At 42.0% G+C, this 18,911-nt stretch overlaps 2 protein-coding genes across 3 annotated transcripts in view; one reads left to right on the plus strand and one right to left on the minus strand.

Moving 5' to 3' along the window:
* Positions 1-18,911, minus strand: part of FAM193A (family with sequence similarity 193 member A) — a 170,901-nt gene that overhangs the window by 145,547 nt on the left and 6,443 nt on the right. The window lies entirely within an intron of this gene.
* On the plus strand, positions 2,464-3,897 carry LOC121039302 (heterogeneous nuclear ribonucleoprotein A3-like). 2 transcript variants are annotated; one of them, XM_040489410.1, is made up of 2 exons: positions 2,464-3,100; positions 3,269-3,692. In XM_040489410.1, exons 1-2 carry the CDS (start codon positions 2,476-2,478, stop codon positions 3,505-3,507), a joined length of 864 nt encoding a protein of 287 aa, XP_040345344.1. In that variant the 5' UTR covers positions 2,464-2,475; the 3' UTR covers positions 3,508-3,692. The 2 variants fall into 2 exon arrangements, with proteins under 2 accessions (XP_040345344.1, XP_040345337.1); XM_040489403.1 differs by having other exon boundaries at positions 2,464-3,897.

Raw genomic sequence — 18,911 nt, forward strand, 5'->3', positions numbered from 1 at the left:
CTTCCTTCCTTCCTTCCTTCCTTCCTTCCTTCCTTCCTTCCTTCCTTTTCTCTCTCCTTAGGGAGGGGACCCTATCACAAAACCTGTTTAGAAGCAGGTTTCAGCGCAGGTCTTGATCTCACAGTTCGTGAAATCGAACCCTGTGTTTGGGCTCCACACTGACAACACACAGCCTGCTTGGGATTCTCTGTCTCTCTGCCCCTCCCCTGTTTGCACACTCTCTCTCTCTTAAAATAAACTTTAAAAAAAAAAAAAAGCATGTGTTTCCATCATCCCAGAGCAAACCCATTATGTGTTCATCATAATTTATTCTAACAATTTAATTTTTCAAACCTTCTGCAATAAAACTTTCTATGAATACTCTGAAAGTATTTGCTGACAAAGTAATGTATTTATTTTGGTGCCATCTTGATTCCTCTGTACCATTTCAGCCTTCTTGCCTCCCCACTCCCCGCTGCTGGAGAACAAACTTCCCCCAATGCTAGGTGGCTACTCCGGCTCTGAGTGCTAGGTGAGCACAGCACATGCCAAAGACTGGCCCGACCAACCCCACAGCTGAACGCTGTACTTTCTGTTCTGGAAGTCACTCTCCGGAGCCCAGCCCAGAGACCTGTTCCGTCTGTCGTTTCCGGAATGTTGTATCCTCCTAATTCTCCGTATTGCATGTCTGTCTGTGCAATTAGCCAGAGCTGCTGCTGCATCTGAACCTTTCAGAAATATAAACCCTCAGGAGCTCATCCTTAAGCTTAATGAAATTTTATAAAGTACCAGATTGAGTAATGCAGAACTTTAAACACTGCTACAAAATTTACAGCTGTTTCTCGCTTAGTTTGCAAACACTTTGCTGACTATAAAGGCTCGCTACTTTCCTTCCCTAACATTTCAAGGCAAGATAACCACTCTGGGTATGGCTCATCACTAATAAAACTGCATGTAACTCCACACTTCAAATCGTCTTTGAGAGTCGGTTCTCAGCTCTGCTTAGACCATTTTCCTGACTTCATTACGTGGCTAACAAAGAGCCTATGCAGGAAGCAGAGGAGGTGCCATCAATTTCCTGATTGTTGCATACGCTTTCATTATTGGCACGGTCTTCAATCCAGGGTTTCTGTGAAGACTACCTATTTTGTGGAGACCTCTTTAATTAAAATTAGACAGCAGAATTCACAAACATACTTAACGAGCACTCTCTAACTGCCACAGGCTTCACACTGTCAGGGAACAAACTTCCTCGCCTGCCGCAGGACACCTCAGCAACGATGCAAGACTCGTGCCTCAGATACAGGGCAAGTGAGGGCACCAATCTCAATTCACGTAACAAGTGTTTGTCAGGCATAATGTCTTACTGGGAAATGGAAGGACTAAAGCATTCTTCCCGCAGCAGCAGGGAGCACCTGATCCACTCCTAGTGTGCCTCTCAAGCACCCCTCACTTAAGAGACCTCCGCAGTAGGTGATGGGTGATCTCTGAAAGTGTGTGACCAAAGGACTGACCATCAAAAAGTAACAAAGTTGGAAAGGATCCTTAGGTTTACCTAGCATAGTCTTACCTGACAGATACAGAAACTGTGTCCAAAGCACAACCACATACATCTTTAGGCAAAAACAGATTTTGAAGGGTGCCTGGCTGGCTTACTCAATGGAGTATTTGACTCTTAAACTCGGGGTTGTGAGTTTGAGCCTCATGTTGGGCTCTGTGCTGACAGCTCAGAGCCTGGAGGCTGCTTCGGATTCTGTCTCCCTCTCTCTCTCTGCCCCACTTCCACTCATGACCTCTCTCCTCTCTCTCTCTCTCTCGCTCAAAAATAAACATTTAAAAAATACATACATACATACATACATACATACATACATACATAAAAATAGAAAAAAAATCTTTAAAAGAAACTTATTTTGATGGGGCACCTGTGTGGCTCAGTCGGTTGAGCATCCGACTTCAGCTCAGGTCATGATCTCTCAGTTCATGAGTTTGAGCCCCACATTGGGCTCACTTCTGTGAGCCTGTCAGCACAGAGTCTGCCTTGAATCCTCTGTCCCCCTCTCCCAGTCCCTCCCCCACTTGCACTCTCCCCAAAATAAATATATATTTAAAAAATAAATTAAAAAAATTTTTTTTAATGTTTATTTATTTTTGAGACAGAGAGAGACAGAGCATGAGTGGGGGAGGGTCAGAGAGAGGGAGACACAGAATCTGAAACAGGCTCCAGGCTCTGAGCTGTCAGCACAGAGCCCGACGCGGGGCTCGAACTCACGGACCACGAGATCATGACCTGAGCCGAAGTGGGCCACTTAACCGACTGAGCCACCCAGGCGCCCCTAAAAAATAAATTTTAAATTAATCAGAAAAAAAAAAGTATTGTGATAAATTATGTAGTAAACAAACCTCACTACTCATTCTGTAATGTGAAGGGAAGAATTTAGTCTAAACATGGACAGGCTGGGAACTTGAGTTGGAAGAGGCGAGTCCGGTCTCAAAATGGAGGGCCATGATCCAAAGGAACCAGAGCAGTTGAGAAAACCGTTTATTGGTGGTTTGAGCTTTGAAACTACAGATGATAGTTTAAGAGAACATTTTGAAAAATGGGGCACACTTACAGATTGTGTGGTGATGAGAGACCCCCAAACAAAACGTTCCAGGGGTTTTGGTTTTGTGACTTACACTTGTGTGGAGGAGGTGGATGCAGCAATGTGTGCTCGACCACACAAGGTTGATGGGCGTGTAGTGGAACCAAAGAGAGCTGTTTCTAGAGAGGATTCTGTAAAGCCTGGTGCCCATCTAACTGTGAAGAAAATTTTTGTTGGTGGCATTAAAGAAGATACAGAAGAGTATAATTTGAGAGACTACTTTGAAAAGTATGGCAAGATTGAAACCATAGAAGTTATGGAGGACAGGCAGAGTGGAAAAAAGAGAGGATTTGCTCTTGTAACTTTTGATGATCATGATACAGTTGATAAAATTGTTGTTCAGAAATACCACACTATTAATGGGCATAATTGTGAAGTGAAAAAGGCCCTTTCTAAACAAGAAATGCAGTCTGCTGGCTCGCAAAGAGGTCGTGGAGGTGGATCTGGCAACTTTATGGGTCGTGGAGGAAACTTTGGTGGAAGAGGAGGCTACGGTGGTGGAGGTGGTGGCAGCAGAGGTAGCTATGGAGGAGGTGATGGTGGATGTAATGGACCTGGAGGTGATGGTGGCAACTATGGTGGTGGTCCTGGTTCTAGAGGTAGAGGAGGCTACGGTGGAGGTGGACCAGGATATGGAAACCAAGGAGGTGGATATGGTGGCAGTGGTGGAGGATATGATGGTTACAATGAAGGAGGAAATTTTGGAGGTGACTATGGTGGTGGTGGGAACTATAATGATTTTGGAAATTATAGTGGACAACAGCAATCAAATTATGGACCCATGAAGGGGGGCAGTTTTGGTGGAAGAAGCTCGGGCAGTCCCTATGGTGGTGGTTATGGATCTGGTGGTGGAGGTGGTGGATATGGTAGCAGAAGGTTCTAAAAATTTTCAGAAGAAAAGGGCTACAGTTCTTAGCAGGAGAGAGAGCGAGGAGTTGTCAGGAAAGCTGCAGGCTACTTTGAGACAGTCGTCCCAAATGCATTAGAGGAACTGTAAAAATCTGCCACAGAAGGAACGATGATCCATAGTCAGAAAAGTTACTGCAGCTTAAACAGGAAACCCTTCTTGTTCAGGACTGTCACAGCCACAGTTTGCAAAAAGTGCAGCTATTGATTAATGCAATGTAGCGTCAATTAGATGTACATTCCTGAGGTCTTTTATCTGTTGTAGCTTTGTCTTTTTCTTTCTCTTTTCATTACATCAGGTATATTGCCCTGTAAATTGTGGTAGTGGTACCAGGAATAAAAAATTAAGGAATTTTTAACTTTTCAAAAAAAAATAAAAGAAAATAAATAAACATGGACAGGCTGAGTTCACTTGCCAGAGGTGAGGGGAAAGGCCTCAACCATCACTCAGGAAGCAAGTACATACAGCCCCAGTGTTACAGAAGGGCTGATCAACCAGTTGCTGTTATCAGGAATCTCTACCACACGTTAAAATCATCAAGTGTAAGAATGAACCTGAGAGGAAGAGTGGGACGTAGAACCACCTGCATCAAACTGAGTGTCTTAAGTGCAGGAACCGGTGAGCACAACCAAAGCCAAGAGTAAGGAGGAGAGCCAGGACGGTGCCCTTTAAAGAAGGCAAAAGAGACTCCTGAAAGGTGTATATAAGCACCATCAAATGCAACAAGCTCAGAGGACATCAGGATTGAACAACAGGATTTGGTGACAATATTATCACTTAATGACCTCTGGGAAGGCTGATTAAGGGGATAGGCGGATAAGGGAATAAAACAGGAACCGAGGATAAAGAAAGTAGAAGCAACCAATATTAACCAATATTATTAACCAGTATTTCAAGTTATTTGGTGGCAACAGGCAGAACAGGGTCAGACTGAAAGGTATCTTAAGTGGTTAAGCAAGGTCAAGAGAAGGACTAAGGGGGAAGGGAAGATGGGCAACTCAAAATCTAGGGGCGCCTGGGTGGCTCAGTTGGTTAAGCGTCAGACTTCAGCTCAGCTCATGATCTCACAGTCCGTGAGTTCGAGCCCCGCGTCGGGCTCGGTGCTGACAGCTCAGAGCCTGGAGCCCGCTTCGGATTCTGTGTCTCCCTCTCTCTCTCTGCCCCTCTCCTGCTCACACTCTGTCTCTCTCTGTCTCTCAAAAATAAATAAATGTAAAAAAAAAATTTTTTTTATAAAAATTAAAAAAAAAAATCTGAATGCTAAGGAAAATAACCCAATAAAGGATGAAAGAGTGCAGACCCAGGAGAGAAAGAACAGAGAGGTTTTGAACAGACTTCAAGACAATGTACTCACATAAATTCTGCAGTGAGTTTCCATGGGTTAACCAGACTCCCTAAAATCTATCAGGTAAGAACCCCTGGAATATAAGATTGACTTTGGAAAAAGAGTGCAACGCTTTCTTCCACATTAGACAAAGAATACAGCACATTTCAGAAAAAAAGGGAAAGAGGCAGGACCTGCAGGAGCTGACACCAACCAGACTGTCCGCAGAGCCACACTTTCTGGGCGTGCGCTATGGGCACAGAGCAGGGTTTGGAAGAAAACGTCCCAGGGAACCAGGGGTTCCAATCCAGCCTGCGTGTGGTGGCTGAGCTAAGGACAGACAGCAAGGGAACCCAGAAGGGCGGCCACAGCCCACAGCCTGGCCGAGGATGAAGGAGGCGCACTTCCCACAGGGACAGCCCATGACCTCTTAGAAAGAAACAGCAGTTAACTGGGCAAAGAAGAGAAAGAAACACTGCAGCACCAGCACCAACAGAGGCACACCGACGAGAAGGACACAGCCACATCTTGCGAGCAGAACGGTGTGACGGCTACCGGGTCAGACACAGGCGGCGACAGCAGTAGGACAACAAAGTGGAAGGAAGCAGGAGCCAGGAGGAGAGCCTCTCCACTCGGCCAGACAGTCGGTCAGGCAAGGCGTGGAAGAGCGAGTTCAGGTGTCATCCGAGGAGAGCGGGGACCCCCAAATGCTCAGACAAGAGGCAGGGTTACCTGGAGGGGGGAGGATGTAGTGCAGAGCACGCTCCCAGAGAAGAGCTTACAGAAAACGTATCGACAGAGATTAGAGCAAGGAAGGCAAGGATAACAGGTGGCTTTCTGCATCTCGGGTAGATCACTGGTAAGTGACCAGCGCCACCAGGAGTTGAAAGGTGCAAGAGGGGAAGCTGACTAGGACAAGTAGAGGGATTTTCCCAACTCAACTCTTGGGGCCTCAGCTTCCTCAGGGAGCAAATACAGGCTCAGCAAAAACATGTGCTGTGCTGTAGCCTGTCCAGTTTTGCAGTCCTACGAGTCTATGGTCTGCCGATCCCAGCATTCCAACCACGATACTGGTGTGGGCACCTACAAAATGTGCAAACATGAAAAAACCAGTCCAACTCGCAGTTTGTGGAGAGGCATTGAACTGTAATGACTGCTTGACAGACCTGACTTTCCTAATAACCTTTTTTAAACTGAGATATAACTGACCTATTATTCTTTTAAAAGAAGGGAGAATGTTGACAGTAGCTGCAATTTAAGCCAGTTAATAAGGGATGCTGTTTTTTATTCTTCTAAAAACAGAAAGCAACAGCAATATTATAAGCACTCTCAAGAATTCATTTATGGGATTTCTTTATCCAAAGAAACCAAACAGCTTTGGCAAGGGGCTGGCGAGTCTCTTCTCTAAGCTGTACTGACCATCGACCAGGGATGCACCTGCAGGGGCAAGTCCTCCCCTTCCTTCACTGGCCTCTAAAGAAGGGACTAACCTCTCAACAAGAACTTGGGGGGAATGTTTACATTGCTGGGCTACTTTCAACAGTGGAGTAATTACCAAGCATTAACAGAAGAATGAAGAGAATTAGAAAAAAAAAGAATTAGATTGCAGCAAACTACTACTTAACAATTTCACTGAAGTTTGGCATTAATATAAAATTACTATCATACTTTAAACACAAATATTATTCAGCTTTTTGTAGGCCTTCCTTCAGAAAAATAAAAATTAACCTTCCCATCCCATAGATGAGGCAGCTAAAAATAACCAAAACTAAAATTCTGGGCCACTAAATGCAAGATGATGTCCTAAACTGGGTCCTGGAATAGAAACAGAGTATATGTGGAAAAATTGGTGAAATGAAAATAAAGTCTGTGGTCAATAATATTGTACCAATTTTATAGGGCGCTGGGTGGCTCAGTCGATTGAGCATCCGACTTCGGCCCAGGTCATGATTTCACAGCTCATGAGTTCAAGGCTCACGTCGGGCTCTGTGCTGACAGCTCAGAGCCTGGAGCCTGCTTCAGATTTTGTCTCCATCTCTCTGCCCTTGCCCTGCTCCCGTACTGTCTCTGTCTCTGTCTCTCTCTTTCAAATGTAAATAAACGTTAAAATTTTTTTTAAAACGGGGCACCTGGGTGGCTCAGTCGGTTAAGTGTCCGACTTCAGCTCAGGTCATGATCTCCCAGTTTGTGAGTTCAAGCCCCGCACAGAGATCTGTGCTGACAGCTCCAAGCCTGGACCCTGCTTCAGATTCTGTGTCTCCCTCTCTCTCTCTGCCCCTCTCCTACTCATTGCTGTCTCTCAAAAATAAATAAATAAATAAATAAATAAATAAATAAATAAATAAATAAATAACCAATTTCTTGGTTTTGACAAATATACCAAGGTTATGTAAGATGTCAACATTAGAAAAAATTGACTGAAGGGAATATGGGAATTCTCTATACTAACTTGGCAACTTTTCTGTAAGTCTAAAGTTATTCTAAAATAAAATTTAAAAAAAATGGGTTTTTTTATGTTCATTTATTTATTTTGAGAGAGAGCGTGTGTGTGCATGCACACACGAGCAGTGGCAGGGCAGAGAGAAAGAGAGAGAGAGAATGTGAAGCAGACTCTGCCTTGTCAGCACAGAGCCCAATTCGGGGCTCAATCTCATGAACCATGAGGGCCACCCAGGTGCCCCTAAAATAAAAAGGTCATTAAAAACATCCTGGGCCAAAAGAAGTTAAATTCCCCAACTTCTCATTCAGTTTCAAGATGTAACTTATACTGTACTCAAAATATTTAAGAGAAAAATGTCAGGGTGCCTGGCCGGCTTAACTGGTAGAGCACATGACTCTTGATCTCGGGGTTATAAGTTCAAGCCCCACACTGGCTGCAGAGATTATTTAAAACTCTTAAAAAGGAAAAATCAATTTCCACAGGAAATGGGATAAGCCAATGCCATATATATTATTGGAATTACTCGAAGACAGTTTACAAACTAAAGTTGATTTCTACGGTAAAAAAAATAAATAAATACTTTGTAGGTCCATGAGATACAAACTGTTTGATCCCAACTCGTATTGATCAAAGTCCCTCTAAAGACAGCTTGTGTCTCCATGCCAGTGTGTTCCAGCCAATGAGTTCAGAAAGCCTATAGGGTCAACAAGAGTCCAATAAAGGAGACCTGGGTGGCTCAGTCAGTTAAGCATCTCACTTTGGCTCAGGTTGGGGCGCCTGGGTGGCTCGGTCAGTTGAGCATCTGACTTTGGCTCAGGTAATGATCTCACAGTTTGTGGGTTCGAGCCCTACATAAGGCTCTGTGCTGACAGCTTGCTCAGAGCCTGCAGCCTGCTTCAGATTCTGTGTCTCCTTCTCTCTCTCTCTCTGCCCCTCCCTGCTCGTGCTCTCTCTCTCAAAAATAAATAAATTTTTTTAAAAAATTTAACTTCGGCTCAGGTCATAATGTCACAGCTCATGAGTTCGAGCTCCACGTCAGGCTCTGTGCTGACAGTTTGGAGCCTGGAGCCCGCTTTGGATTCTGTGTCTCCCTCGTTCTCTGTTCCTCCTCCACTCGCTCTCTCTCTCTCTCTCTCTCTCAAAAATAAATAAAGATTAAAAAAAAAAAGAGTCCAATAAAGAAAGCTATACAATGACAGAAGCAACCTATACTAGCACCAAATAGATATTCAACTAGCAATTAGGCCCAGGAACAAAGGCCTCAGGTTAATAAGAGTTAATAAGTATATTTCACATACATATTATAAAGTAAAAATATACATAATGAATGGAAATTAATCAAGTAACTGTCTATGAAGAAACACACTTCAAGCATAATTATACGGGAGGTTGAAAGTAAAGAAATAGAAAAATATACCATGCAAATATCAATGAAAAGAAAGCTAGAGTAGCTATGCTAGCATCAAACAAAAAATGAGCACGAACATAAAAGAATTCAAAAAATCATCACCACCTGGATCTACATAACATTCAGAGAACACTCCACTCAGTAATAGCAGAATATATGTTTTATACCCATAAGTAGTATTCACCAAGACAGACCACACAACCTTAAAATTTCTTAGGAATTAAAATCATACAGGGGTGCCTGGGTGGCTCAGTCGGTTGAGTGTCCAACTTCGGCTCAGGTTGTGATCTCACAGGTCATGGGTTCGAGACCCATGGCTACAGAGCCTCTCTCTCTCCCTCTCTCTGCCCCTTTCCCACATGTGGTCACGCTGTCTCTCTCTCAAAAGGAATAAACTTAAAAAAAAAAAAATTACAATCATACAAAGCATGTTTTCTGACCATACTAGAATGAGACTAGAACTCAGTAACAGAACGATAACAGGAAAGTAAACATACTTCTAAATAACCTGTGAGTCGAGGAGGTTACAGCAAAAGCATGGCTTACAGGGAAATTTACAGCACTAAATACATATATTAGAGAAAAGAAGAATGGCCTCAAATCAATAATCTAAGCTTGTAGCTTAAGGAATTAGAAAAAGTAAAATCGAAGTAAGCCCAAAAGCAGAGTAATAAAGCAGTCAAACAAATTCAAAATCACAAACAGAAAAACAGGGGGGAAAAATCAGAAGAGCTGGTTCTTCAAAAAGATGAAAAACTTGAAGAATGTCTAGCAAGACTGGCAGAAAAAAAAGGAAGGATACTCAGTATCAAGAATGAAAAAGGGAACATCACCGCAGACCCTCACAGACATATTAAAAGGACAATAAAGGAATGCTACAGGAGCACCCGACTGTCAGTCGGTGCAGCGTGCAACTGTTGATCTTGGGATCATGAGCTCAACTCCACACTGGTGTAGAGATCACTTAAAAACTAAAATCAAGGAGCGCCTGGATGGCTCAGTAAGTGTCCAACTCTTGATTTCAGCTCTCTACTCTCTTCTGCTCCTCCCCACATCCATGCATGCAGCACAAGCTGTCTCTCAAGATAAATAAATAAACTTAAATAAAACCTTAAAAAACAAAAATAAAGGAATACTACTGACAACTCTACACACATAAATTCAACAGCTTAGATGAAATGAGCCCTTTCTTTGAAAAGCACACACTACAATAGAGAGAAAAGAACAAGTCCTAAGTTATTTTATCAAGTCAACATTATACTAACACCAAAACCAGGCAAGAACAATATATAAGAAAACTATTGACATAGATTTCATAACAACAAATGCAAGAACACTCAACAAAATATTAAACTGAATCCCACAACCAAAAAAGAGTAATTTACCATGACCAAGAAGGGTTTATTCCAGGAATGCAAAGCTGAGTCAATATTTAAAAGTCAATAATGTCAAAAAAAAAAAAAAAAGTCAATAATGTGATCTACCACATTAGCAGTCTAAAGAAGAGAAGTACATGATCACATCAATTTGATTCAAAAAAGTATTTGGCAAAATTCAACATCTATTAATAAAACTCCTCAACCTAATAATGGGCATCCACAAAAATCTACAGCAGGCATCATACTTTATGGTGAAATACTGAATGCTTTCACCCTAAAATCAGGAACAAGGAAATTGTACTAAAAGTCCTAGCCAGTGCAATGAAGAACGAAAAAGAAAGAAAAGGCATACATAACAGAAAACAAAGGAAAAAAAAAAAAAAAACCACTACTCAGACACGATGACTTTCTACACAGAAAATACTAATGAATCCACCAAAAACTCCCAGAATATGATTTTAGCAAGATCAAAGGATAGAAGATAAACACACAAAATTTAATTACATTTCTATATACTAGCAATGAATAAATGAAACTTAAGTTTTTTTTAAAAAACACCATTTACAGAGGTTGAAAAAAATTAAATATTTATGTATAAATCTAGGAAAACATGTACAGAATCCATCTGCTGAAAACTACAAAACACCAATGAAAGAAACCAAACATGAATTATAGGTCAATTATATCTCCATTTAAAAAAAAAAAAAAAAGGAAATCAAAAATGACCAAATAGAGATGCATACTATGTTCATGGATTGGAAAACAACATAGTAAATGTGTCAATTTTCCACCAAATTGATCTATAGATTTAAGACTATTCTATTCAAATCCCAGAAGAATTATTTGTAAAGATAGGCAAGCTTATTCTAAAATATATGGAAAAGCAAAACAACTAAATAGCCAAAATATTTTTTTCTTTAAAGTTGGAGAAATCAGGGGCACCTGGGTGGCTCAGGTCATGATCTCCCAGTTTGTGAGTTTGAGGCCCGCACCGGGCTCAGTGCTGACAGCTCAGAGCCTGGAGCCTGCTTCTGATTCTGTGTCTCCCTCTCTCTCTGCCCCTCCCCAGTTTATGCTCTGTCTCTCTCTGTCTCAGAAATAAACATTAAAAGATTTTTTTTTTTTTTTGAAGCTGGAGAAATCACCTTGCTCAATTTTAAGACCTGCAGTAATTAAGACATGGTATAGGCAATGAAACAGACCCACAAATCAATGGAACAGAACGGAGAGTACAGAAATAACCCACACTCAAATAAGGTCAACTGATTTCTCACAAAGGTGAAAAGCCAATTCAGTGGAGAAAGGATATCCTTTCAACAAATGGGTTTGGAACAACCGGATATCCATATGAAAAAAATATGAATATATATAGATAGATATGAATAGTTCATATGTACATATAGATATATATAGATATAGATATATATAAACTAACTCAAAATGAATCACAGATCTAAATGTAAAACTATGAAACTTCTAGGAGAAAGCATAGGGAAAAAAAAATCTTTATAACCTGAAGTTTTGTAAAACAAAGAGTTTACAGATATGACAGCAAAATGTAGGATTCATAAAAGAAAAATCTGGTAAGCTGAACTTCATCAAAATTAAATTTTTTTCTTTGCAAAAAAAGAAAAAAAAAGCTACAGACTGTAAGAAAATGTTTGCAAATTGCATATTCAACAAGACTCCTATCCAGAATTATAAACAACTCTCAAAACTCAAAAGCAAGAAAATAAACAACCCAATTAAAAATAGTCAAAGTCTTGAAATAAACACTTCTTCACCCAAGAGGATACAAGAATGGCAAACAAATACATGAAAAGTGTTCAATATCAGTAGTCATTAGGGAAATGCAAACTGAAACCACACCATACCACACCTATTAAAATGGTTAAGATAAAAACTACGGACAAGTAGTGCTAGCAAGGATGCAGAGTCACTGGAACCCTCAACATTGCTGGTGAAAAGTCAAAAAGGTATGGCCACTCTGAAAACTAGTCTGGCAGTTTCTTATAATGTTACCATATGACCCAGCTCCCACTTCTTAGTATCTACTATAGAAAAATGAAAATTTAATTCCACACCAAAACCTGTACACAAATGTTTTTATAGAAGCTATATTCATTTTCACCAAAACCTGGGAAGAACCTCGATGTCCACCATCGGGGAAATGAATAAACTGTGGTATATCCATCCAATGGAATACTACTCAGCAGTAAAAAGGAACAATCTATTATTGGTATATGCAACTGGGATGAATCTCAAAGTGATTATGCTGAATGAAATAAACTAGCCTCAAAAAGTTACATGCTATATGATTCCATTTATATGACTCCTCCAACAGATAAAATCATAGTAACAAAGTACTAGCTGCCAAGAGTTTAGGGGGTGGAAGAGAGTATGATCTCACAGGGATTGCACAAGGGAGCTTTTGTGGGCAAAGAAAGTGTTCTGTATCCTAACAGTGGTAGTGGTTATACTAGTCTATAAAGATGTGTCTATATAATCCAAAATCCTATACATTTTAAAATATCAATTTTACTACATGTTAATTTTTCAATTAGCATACAATAAAACCACTTAGAAAAACCGCCTGGTTTTTCTTATGTGCTTTAACTTCAGCAGTAGAACCGCCTGGTTCTACTAAAGTCAAACCACACATAAACTTAGCAACTCCACTCCGATATATATGGACATATATATGAGTACTCATGTCCACCAAAAGACGTGTACAGGAATGTGCTTATCAGCTATAAAACAAAATAACTTTGGGATGCCTGGCTGGGTCAGTTGGTAGAGCACACGACTCTTAATCTCAGGGTCGTTAGTTCAAACCCCGCATTATGTATGGAGCCTTTTTAAAAAAAAAAAAAAAAAGTAAATAAAATAAAACAACCTGAATGTCTGTCCATCAATATCAGAATGGATAATCTGTGATATAGTTACACAATGGAAAAAGATGTATGCCATGAAAAAGAATGATGATGGGGCACCTGGGTGGATCCAACTCTTGATTTAGGCTCCGGTCATGATCTCACAGTCTTTGAGTTCAAGCCCCACATTAGGGCTCTGAGCTGACAGTGCAGAGCCTGCTTGGGATTCTCTCTCTCTCTCTCTCTCTCTCTCTGCACCACCCCCTACTTGTGCTCTCCCTCTACCAAAATAAGTAAACATTTAAAAATATATTTAAGGGGCGCCTGGGTGGCTCAGTCGGTTAAGCGACCGACTTTGGCTCAGGTCATGATCTCGCAGTCTGTGAGTTCGAGCCCCGCGTCGCGCTCTGTGCTGACAGCTCAGAGCCTGGAGCCTGTTTCGGATTCTGTGTCTCCCTCTCTCTGACCCTCCCCTGTTCATGCTCTGTCTCTCACTGTCTCAAAAATAAATAAAACGTTAAAAAAAATTTCTAATTTAAAAAAAATAAAAAAATAAAAATATATTTAAAAAAATTAAAAAAATGATTGAGTTGCTATGTCAACAACACAAGTGCACCTCAACGTTGAGCCAGAGAGCACTGGCAGAGCACTTTCACAAGAAATTCAAATACAGCCCAAATGCAGAACAGTGGTGGGATGACTGCAAAGGGGAACAAGGAAGCATTTTAGGGTACAGGGAATATTCTATATCTATATTCTATATCTTGGTATACTGGTTACATGGGTGTGCACATGCATAAAATACTCAATCACACAGGTGCTCCTCGCAGCTGCACCAAATTATTAATCTTAGTTAAAGCACATAAGGTTCTAGATCTTTATTTGACATACTCCCTCAGGTTACTAAGGCAAATGTGAACTACGGAGAAAGTTATGACTGAACTTCATTTCATCACGGCAGCAATGCCTGCAACACACCCCAATGTGCCTCGAGATTCATAATCATACCATCTAACTATGTATGAATGTGCTGTAGGATGGCCTTTAAACATTATTAATAGTATCTCCTTCTTGCCACTTTTCCTTGCTGGAAAGGATTTATGTTATTACAAATGCTCCCTATACTACAACAGGTTTCTCTGACTTTAAAACTTCATTCATTCATTCATTCATTTAAACAGAGAGAGGGAGAGGAGAGAGAACATGAGAGGAGCAAAGAGAGAGGGAGAGAGAGAATCCCAAGCAGGCTCCACACTCAGAGCAGAGTCCTACGCGGGGCTTAATCCCAGAGCTGTGAGATCATGGGCTGAGCCGAAATCCAGAGTAGAACGCTTAACCGACTGAGCCACCCAGGTGCCCCCTGACTTTAAAACTTTAATATCGCAGTTTGGAAATGTACTTTGATCCCTACCGCCAAGTGGCTTCCTTTTACAAATCTCTAACAGCATGACAAAAACAGCTCTAAATTCCCTTTTGAGTCCTCCATGAGTGAAAACTATGTGTAAGTTGATATTCCAACAGCCAGTGACTGGGTCAATTTCCATAATAGAGGAATTCTGGTTTTTGCAAATAACATGGGCGTGACTGAATTTCGCACACCCATTCAGAAAACACAACTGTGACTGTGTAAATATTTTTATTTTGTATATAATACCTAAATGTTTAATTGTTAAAAGGTGAAAAAGCCAAGATCAGTTTTATTCGAAAAAGAAAAAATGCTGGTAATATCAGGTTGTAAAGTACTATTCATCTTTTTGCTCCGTAAGTAATACTCACTGTAGAAAAGTCTTAAAGTTTGAGGAATGTGCAAAAAGGAAAAAAGAAAGCCATCAGAATTTCCACCCCAATTTTTTTTTTTCAAGTCGGCGACATGTGGAACCCAAAACGGGGCTTGAACTCACAAAACGTGAGATCAAGACCTGAGCTGAGTTCAAGAGTCAGAAGCTTAACCAACTGAGCCACCCAGGCGCCCCAACCACAAAATATTTTGACGCATATCGTATCAGACTCTCCTATGCAAATATATACACACAGATATTTTACAAATATGGGTTCATGCTACAAATGTTTTCTATTGTGGGGAGCCTGGCTGGCTCAGTTGGTAGAGCATGAGACTCTTGATCGCGGGGTTTTGAGTTCAAGCCCCACACTGTGTGTAGAGATTACTTAAAAATGGAATCTCTGGCGCACCTGGGTGGCTCAAGTCATGATCTCGCAGTTCATTAGTTGGAGCCCAGCATCGGGCTGCTGTCAGCATAGAGCCCACTTTGGATCTTCTGCCCTCTGCTCTCTGCCCCTGCCCCACTTGAGCTCTCTCTCTCTCAAAAATAAACAAACATTCAAGAAAAATAGAATCTTTAAAAATTACTGATGAGGGGCACCTGGGAGGCTCAGTCGGTTAAGCCTCTGACTTCAGCTCAGGTCATGATCAGTATCACGGTCTGTGAGTTTGAGCCCCTTGTTGGGCTCTGTGCTGACAGCTCAGAGCCTGGAGCCTGCTTCGGATTCTGTCTCTCTCTCTCTCCCCCCCCCCCCCCCCCCCTCTCTCTCTCTCTGCCCCTCCCCTGCTCACGCACTCTCTCTCTCTCTCTCTCAAAAATACATAAATATGTTTTTAAATTGTTAATGAGCTACAAATGTTTTCTGTTTTATAAGCTTCCTTATTCACTCAATACACCATGAACATTATGAAAATTATATTTTAAAATAGAAATGCAAAACAATAAGATATATTCATGATACCCTTCACCACCAACTTTTCATTTCAGGGCCAACCCTTTATTGTTGCATCAGAGCAGACCACCAAATGAGGCTATTAGAACGGGGCTTATCCAAGACCCAGCTGTTCTTGCCCACTGTTCTTGACCGCATACTGTGTTCCCATTCCACAAGCGGAAAAAGCTTGATCGATAGCATCCTGTGGCAAAGTCCTTAATAAAGTCCAGCCCAGCCTCCTGGAAAATAATGACTGTGTACATACGTAACAGTGCGTGCCACCAGGCACTGTTTATTTATTTAATTCGTACAATAACCCTAGAAGCTAGGTGCCAGATCACTTAGAACACTAAAGCAGCCTGAGGCTTGACAGCTTGCTTGAGGGCACAGAGCCTATCACGTTTGTATACTCAAGTTTTGCAGCCAAAGACTCTATAAGCTACATTGTATCTTCCTACTTACCCCTCAGCCCTTACTTCTGTGTAGAAGCCACCCACATGCACAAAGGCCCTCTGTGCCTGAGCAGCTACCCTGATGAAGGTGGTCCTCGGCTAACACTCAGGGCTGTGCCCAGAACACAGGACGCCTCCTGGGAATCCAGACCGTCCTTCCACTCTTACTCCTCTCTCAGATACCTTCTGCCCTGGTGACCCTACATAGAATGGAAAGGATGCAACCCCGGAATCAATCAGAAGCTTCTTCTGGAAATGCAAGGCCAGTACCCACTCTCTGTTGTTTGTTGACAAACACTTCTTTGAATGCCTCTTCTGCACCAGACAAGGCTCCCCCAAAGAGTTCACCATCTATAGGGAAACAATCCAGAGGCTTCAGAATTACAGTAAAAATTTTTGTGATCAGTTATCAAGAACACTTTCAGCTTTGCCACCATGGGTATCTTTCATGCACTGTTATCAAAAATACTTGTGAAGAAATTTTAAAACTTAAGATACTTTATTTAATAACATTGTCAAGTTAGCTAACATATAGTGTATACAGTGTAGTCTTGGCTTTGGGAGTAGAGTCCCATGATTCATGGCTTACATACAACACCCAGTGCTCGTACCAACAAGTGCCCTCCTCAGTGCCCATCTCCCATTTTCCCCTGTCCCCCACCTTCCCCATCCACCCTCAGTGCCCATCACCCATCTTCCCTTCCTGCCCCCGCCTCCAATTCCATCCTCAGTTTGTTCTCTGTATTTAAGAGTCTCTTATGTTTGCCTCCCTCTCTGTGTAACTTATTTTTCCTTCCCTTTCCCTATGGTCTCATGCTAAGTTTCTCAAATTCCACATATGAGTGAAAAAAACTTAAGATACAACTTTACAGAGAATGTTTCTCAGAGCGCAAGTCACAAATCAATAGAACACAGTAAAGTAATTCTGTGTACTACAACCGTTTTATTAATGAAACAGAATGAAATAGAAAAGACAAAAAAAATCAGAATATCATTTTGTAGGGGCGTCTGGGTGGCTCGGTCGGTTGAGCACCTGACCTGGCTCAGGTCACGATCTCACGGTCTGTGAATTCGAGCCCCACATCAGGCTCTGTGCTGACAGCTCAGAGCCTGGAGCCTGGTTCGGATTCTGTGTCTCCCTCTGTCTCTGCCCCTCCCCTACTCATGCTCATGCTCTCTCTCTCTCTCTCTCTCTCTCTCTCTCTCTCTCAAAAATAAAAACATTAAATATATATATACACACCACTTTGTAAAACTTCTGTTGTGTAAGAGGAAGCAGGCACTACAGGTCTTAATATATCTTATTTCTCACAGGGGATCGTGGTCAAAAACCTTGACTCGTAAGTTTAACAGTAAGGCAGTCTTGTCAAAAATCATACTAGATAGATGGTTACATATGAGTTTGAGTAATGTGATTGGAATAATAAACTGAAAGAAGACTGTTTTAGCTAAATATTGCAAAATAAATGGGATTTATTAAAACCTGAAACGATAGTATCACCAACTTGTTTTTACTGAATGGGCAGAAGTGGTCTATTTTACACCAAGCTATAGCAAATATCATCAACATTTCTGTCAAGGATTTGCACAGGCAGACGGCCTACTCTTACCTCCCCAGCAGCAGCACACACTACCCTTAATTTACAGCTCAAAGATCCAAGTGCCCAAACTTCATCCTTGACCCCAACAACTACACCTGTGTTGCTCTCCAGGGTATTCGTCGAAAAGGGTAACCTCTGTAGAATGAAGTCCAGGCCTATGACCCAGGATCCCAAACGAACGTGACAACATCATCTCGAGAAAGCTCCAACAACTGCACTTTCTACACTACAGAGAACACTGAAAATACTTTAAACTGAAACGAAAGCACACATGCGTTACTGTAAGTTCACTTAATAGCAAAAGCATCAGAAAGCCACACCACATGCAACCATGTATCTGCTCTCACTACAGACCATTCCTACACAATATTTAGAATCTTGCATAAAACAGTTCGCCTCATAATTTCGCACACAAATACTCCTGATGAGGCTTTTTTTTTTTTTTAATTGCAAACGTCTTCAAGAGAACTGAATGCAACAGTTCTAAAAACGCGACCTTCGCAAAGTCCATCATCTTTCAGTAGCCAAGTGAACGACTGGAAATGACCGTGTCGGGTGCACACCCTCCCACTGCCATCGTGTCTTCTGAAGTGTTGTGACCGATGTCCAAGGAACAAAGGTGCAGCAATCCACAACGGGTAGATGCACTGTGGGCTTGCTGCTTTCATCAACAACACAGGAGAAAAAAATCATTTTCCAAATGCCTTAAGTTCAGGCACTACTAAACATATGTCTGAGTAACCAGACCACCAATTACCCCTAAAACTTTTTTTTTTTTTAAAAAGCTGGAAACGGAGAGCCAGGACTCCGGAAGACTGTCAGGTGGCTCTCAAACGACCGTATCGGAACCGAAAAAGAAAACTTCGAGGCGGGCACCACTGAGGCATCACTCGCAAGGGATGGAGAAGGCAGCCGCCGTGAAGCCACATCGGAAGGCACTCTCAACTACGGAGGGAAGCCCCGCTTGCCACCTGACTCCCGATTCTCCTGGAATCGCACACCAGCAATTTCAAGGACGAGCTCCGCGCGGGGCGAGATGGCACCACCCCCGGGCCCGTGACAGCGGCGCGCAGGTGGGCAGAGGCACAGGCAGCGCCGCGCGCCGCACCCAGGGGAGGCCGGCACCTGGCGCGGGCAGCCCGCGGGAAGGCTGTCACCGCGCTAGCCGCCGGCGGCCCCGGCCCCGGC

The sequence above is a fragment of the Herpailurus yagouaroundi genome, unplaced genomic scaffold (assembly GCF_014898765.1).
Source record: "Herpailurus yagouaroundi ecotype Mexico unplaced genomic scaffold, PumYag 28, whole genome shotgun sequence".
Taxonomy (NCBI): domain Eukaryota; kingdom Metazoa; phylum Chordata; class Mammalia; order Carnivora; family Felidae; genus Herpailurus; species Herpailurus yagouaroundi.

Excerpts from the sequence above, each read along its gene's own strand:
- LOC121039302 (XM_040489403.1), top strand. The coding sequence starts at position 2,476 with ATGGAGGGCCATGATCCAAAGGAACCAGAGCAGTTGAGAAAACCGTTT.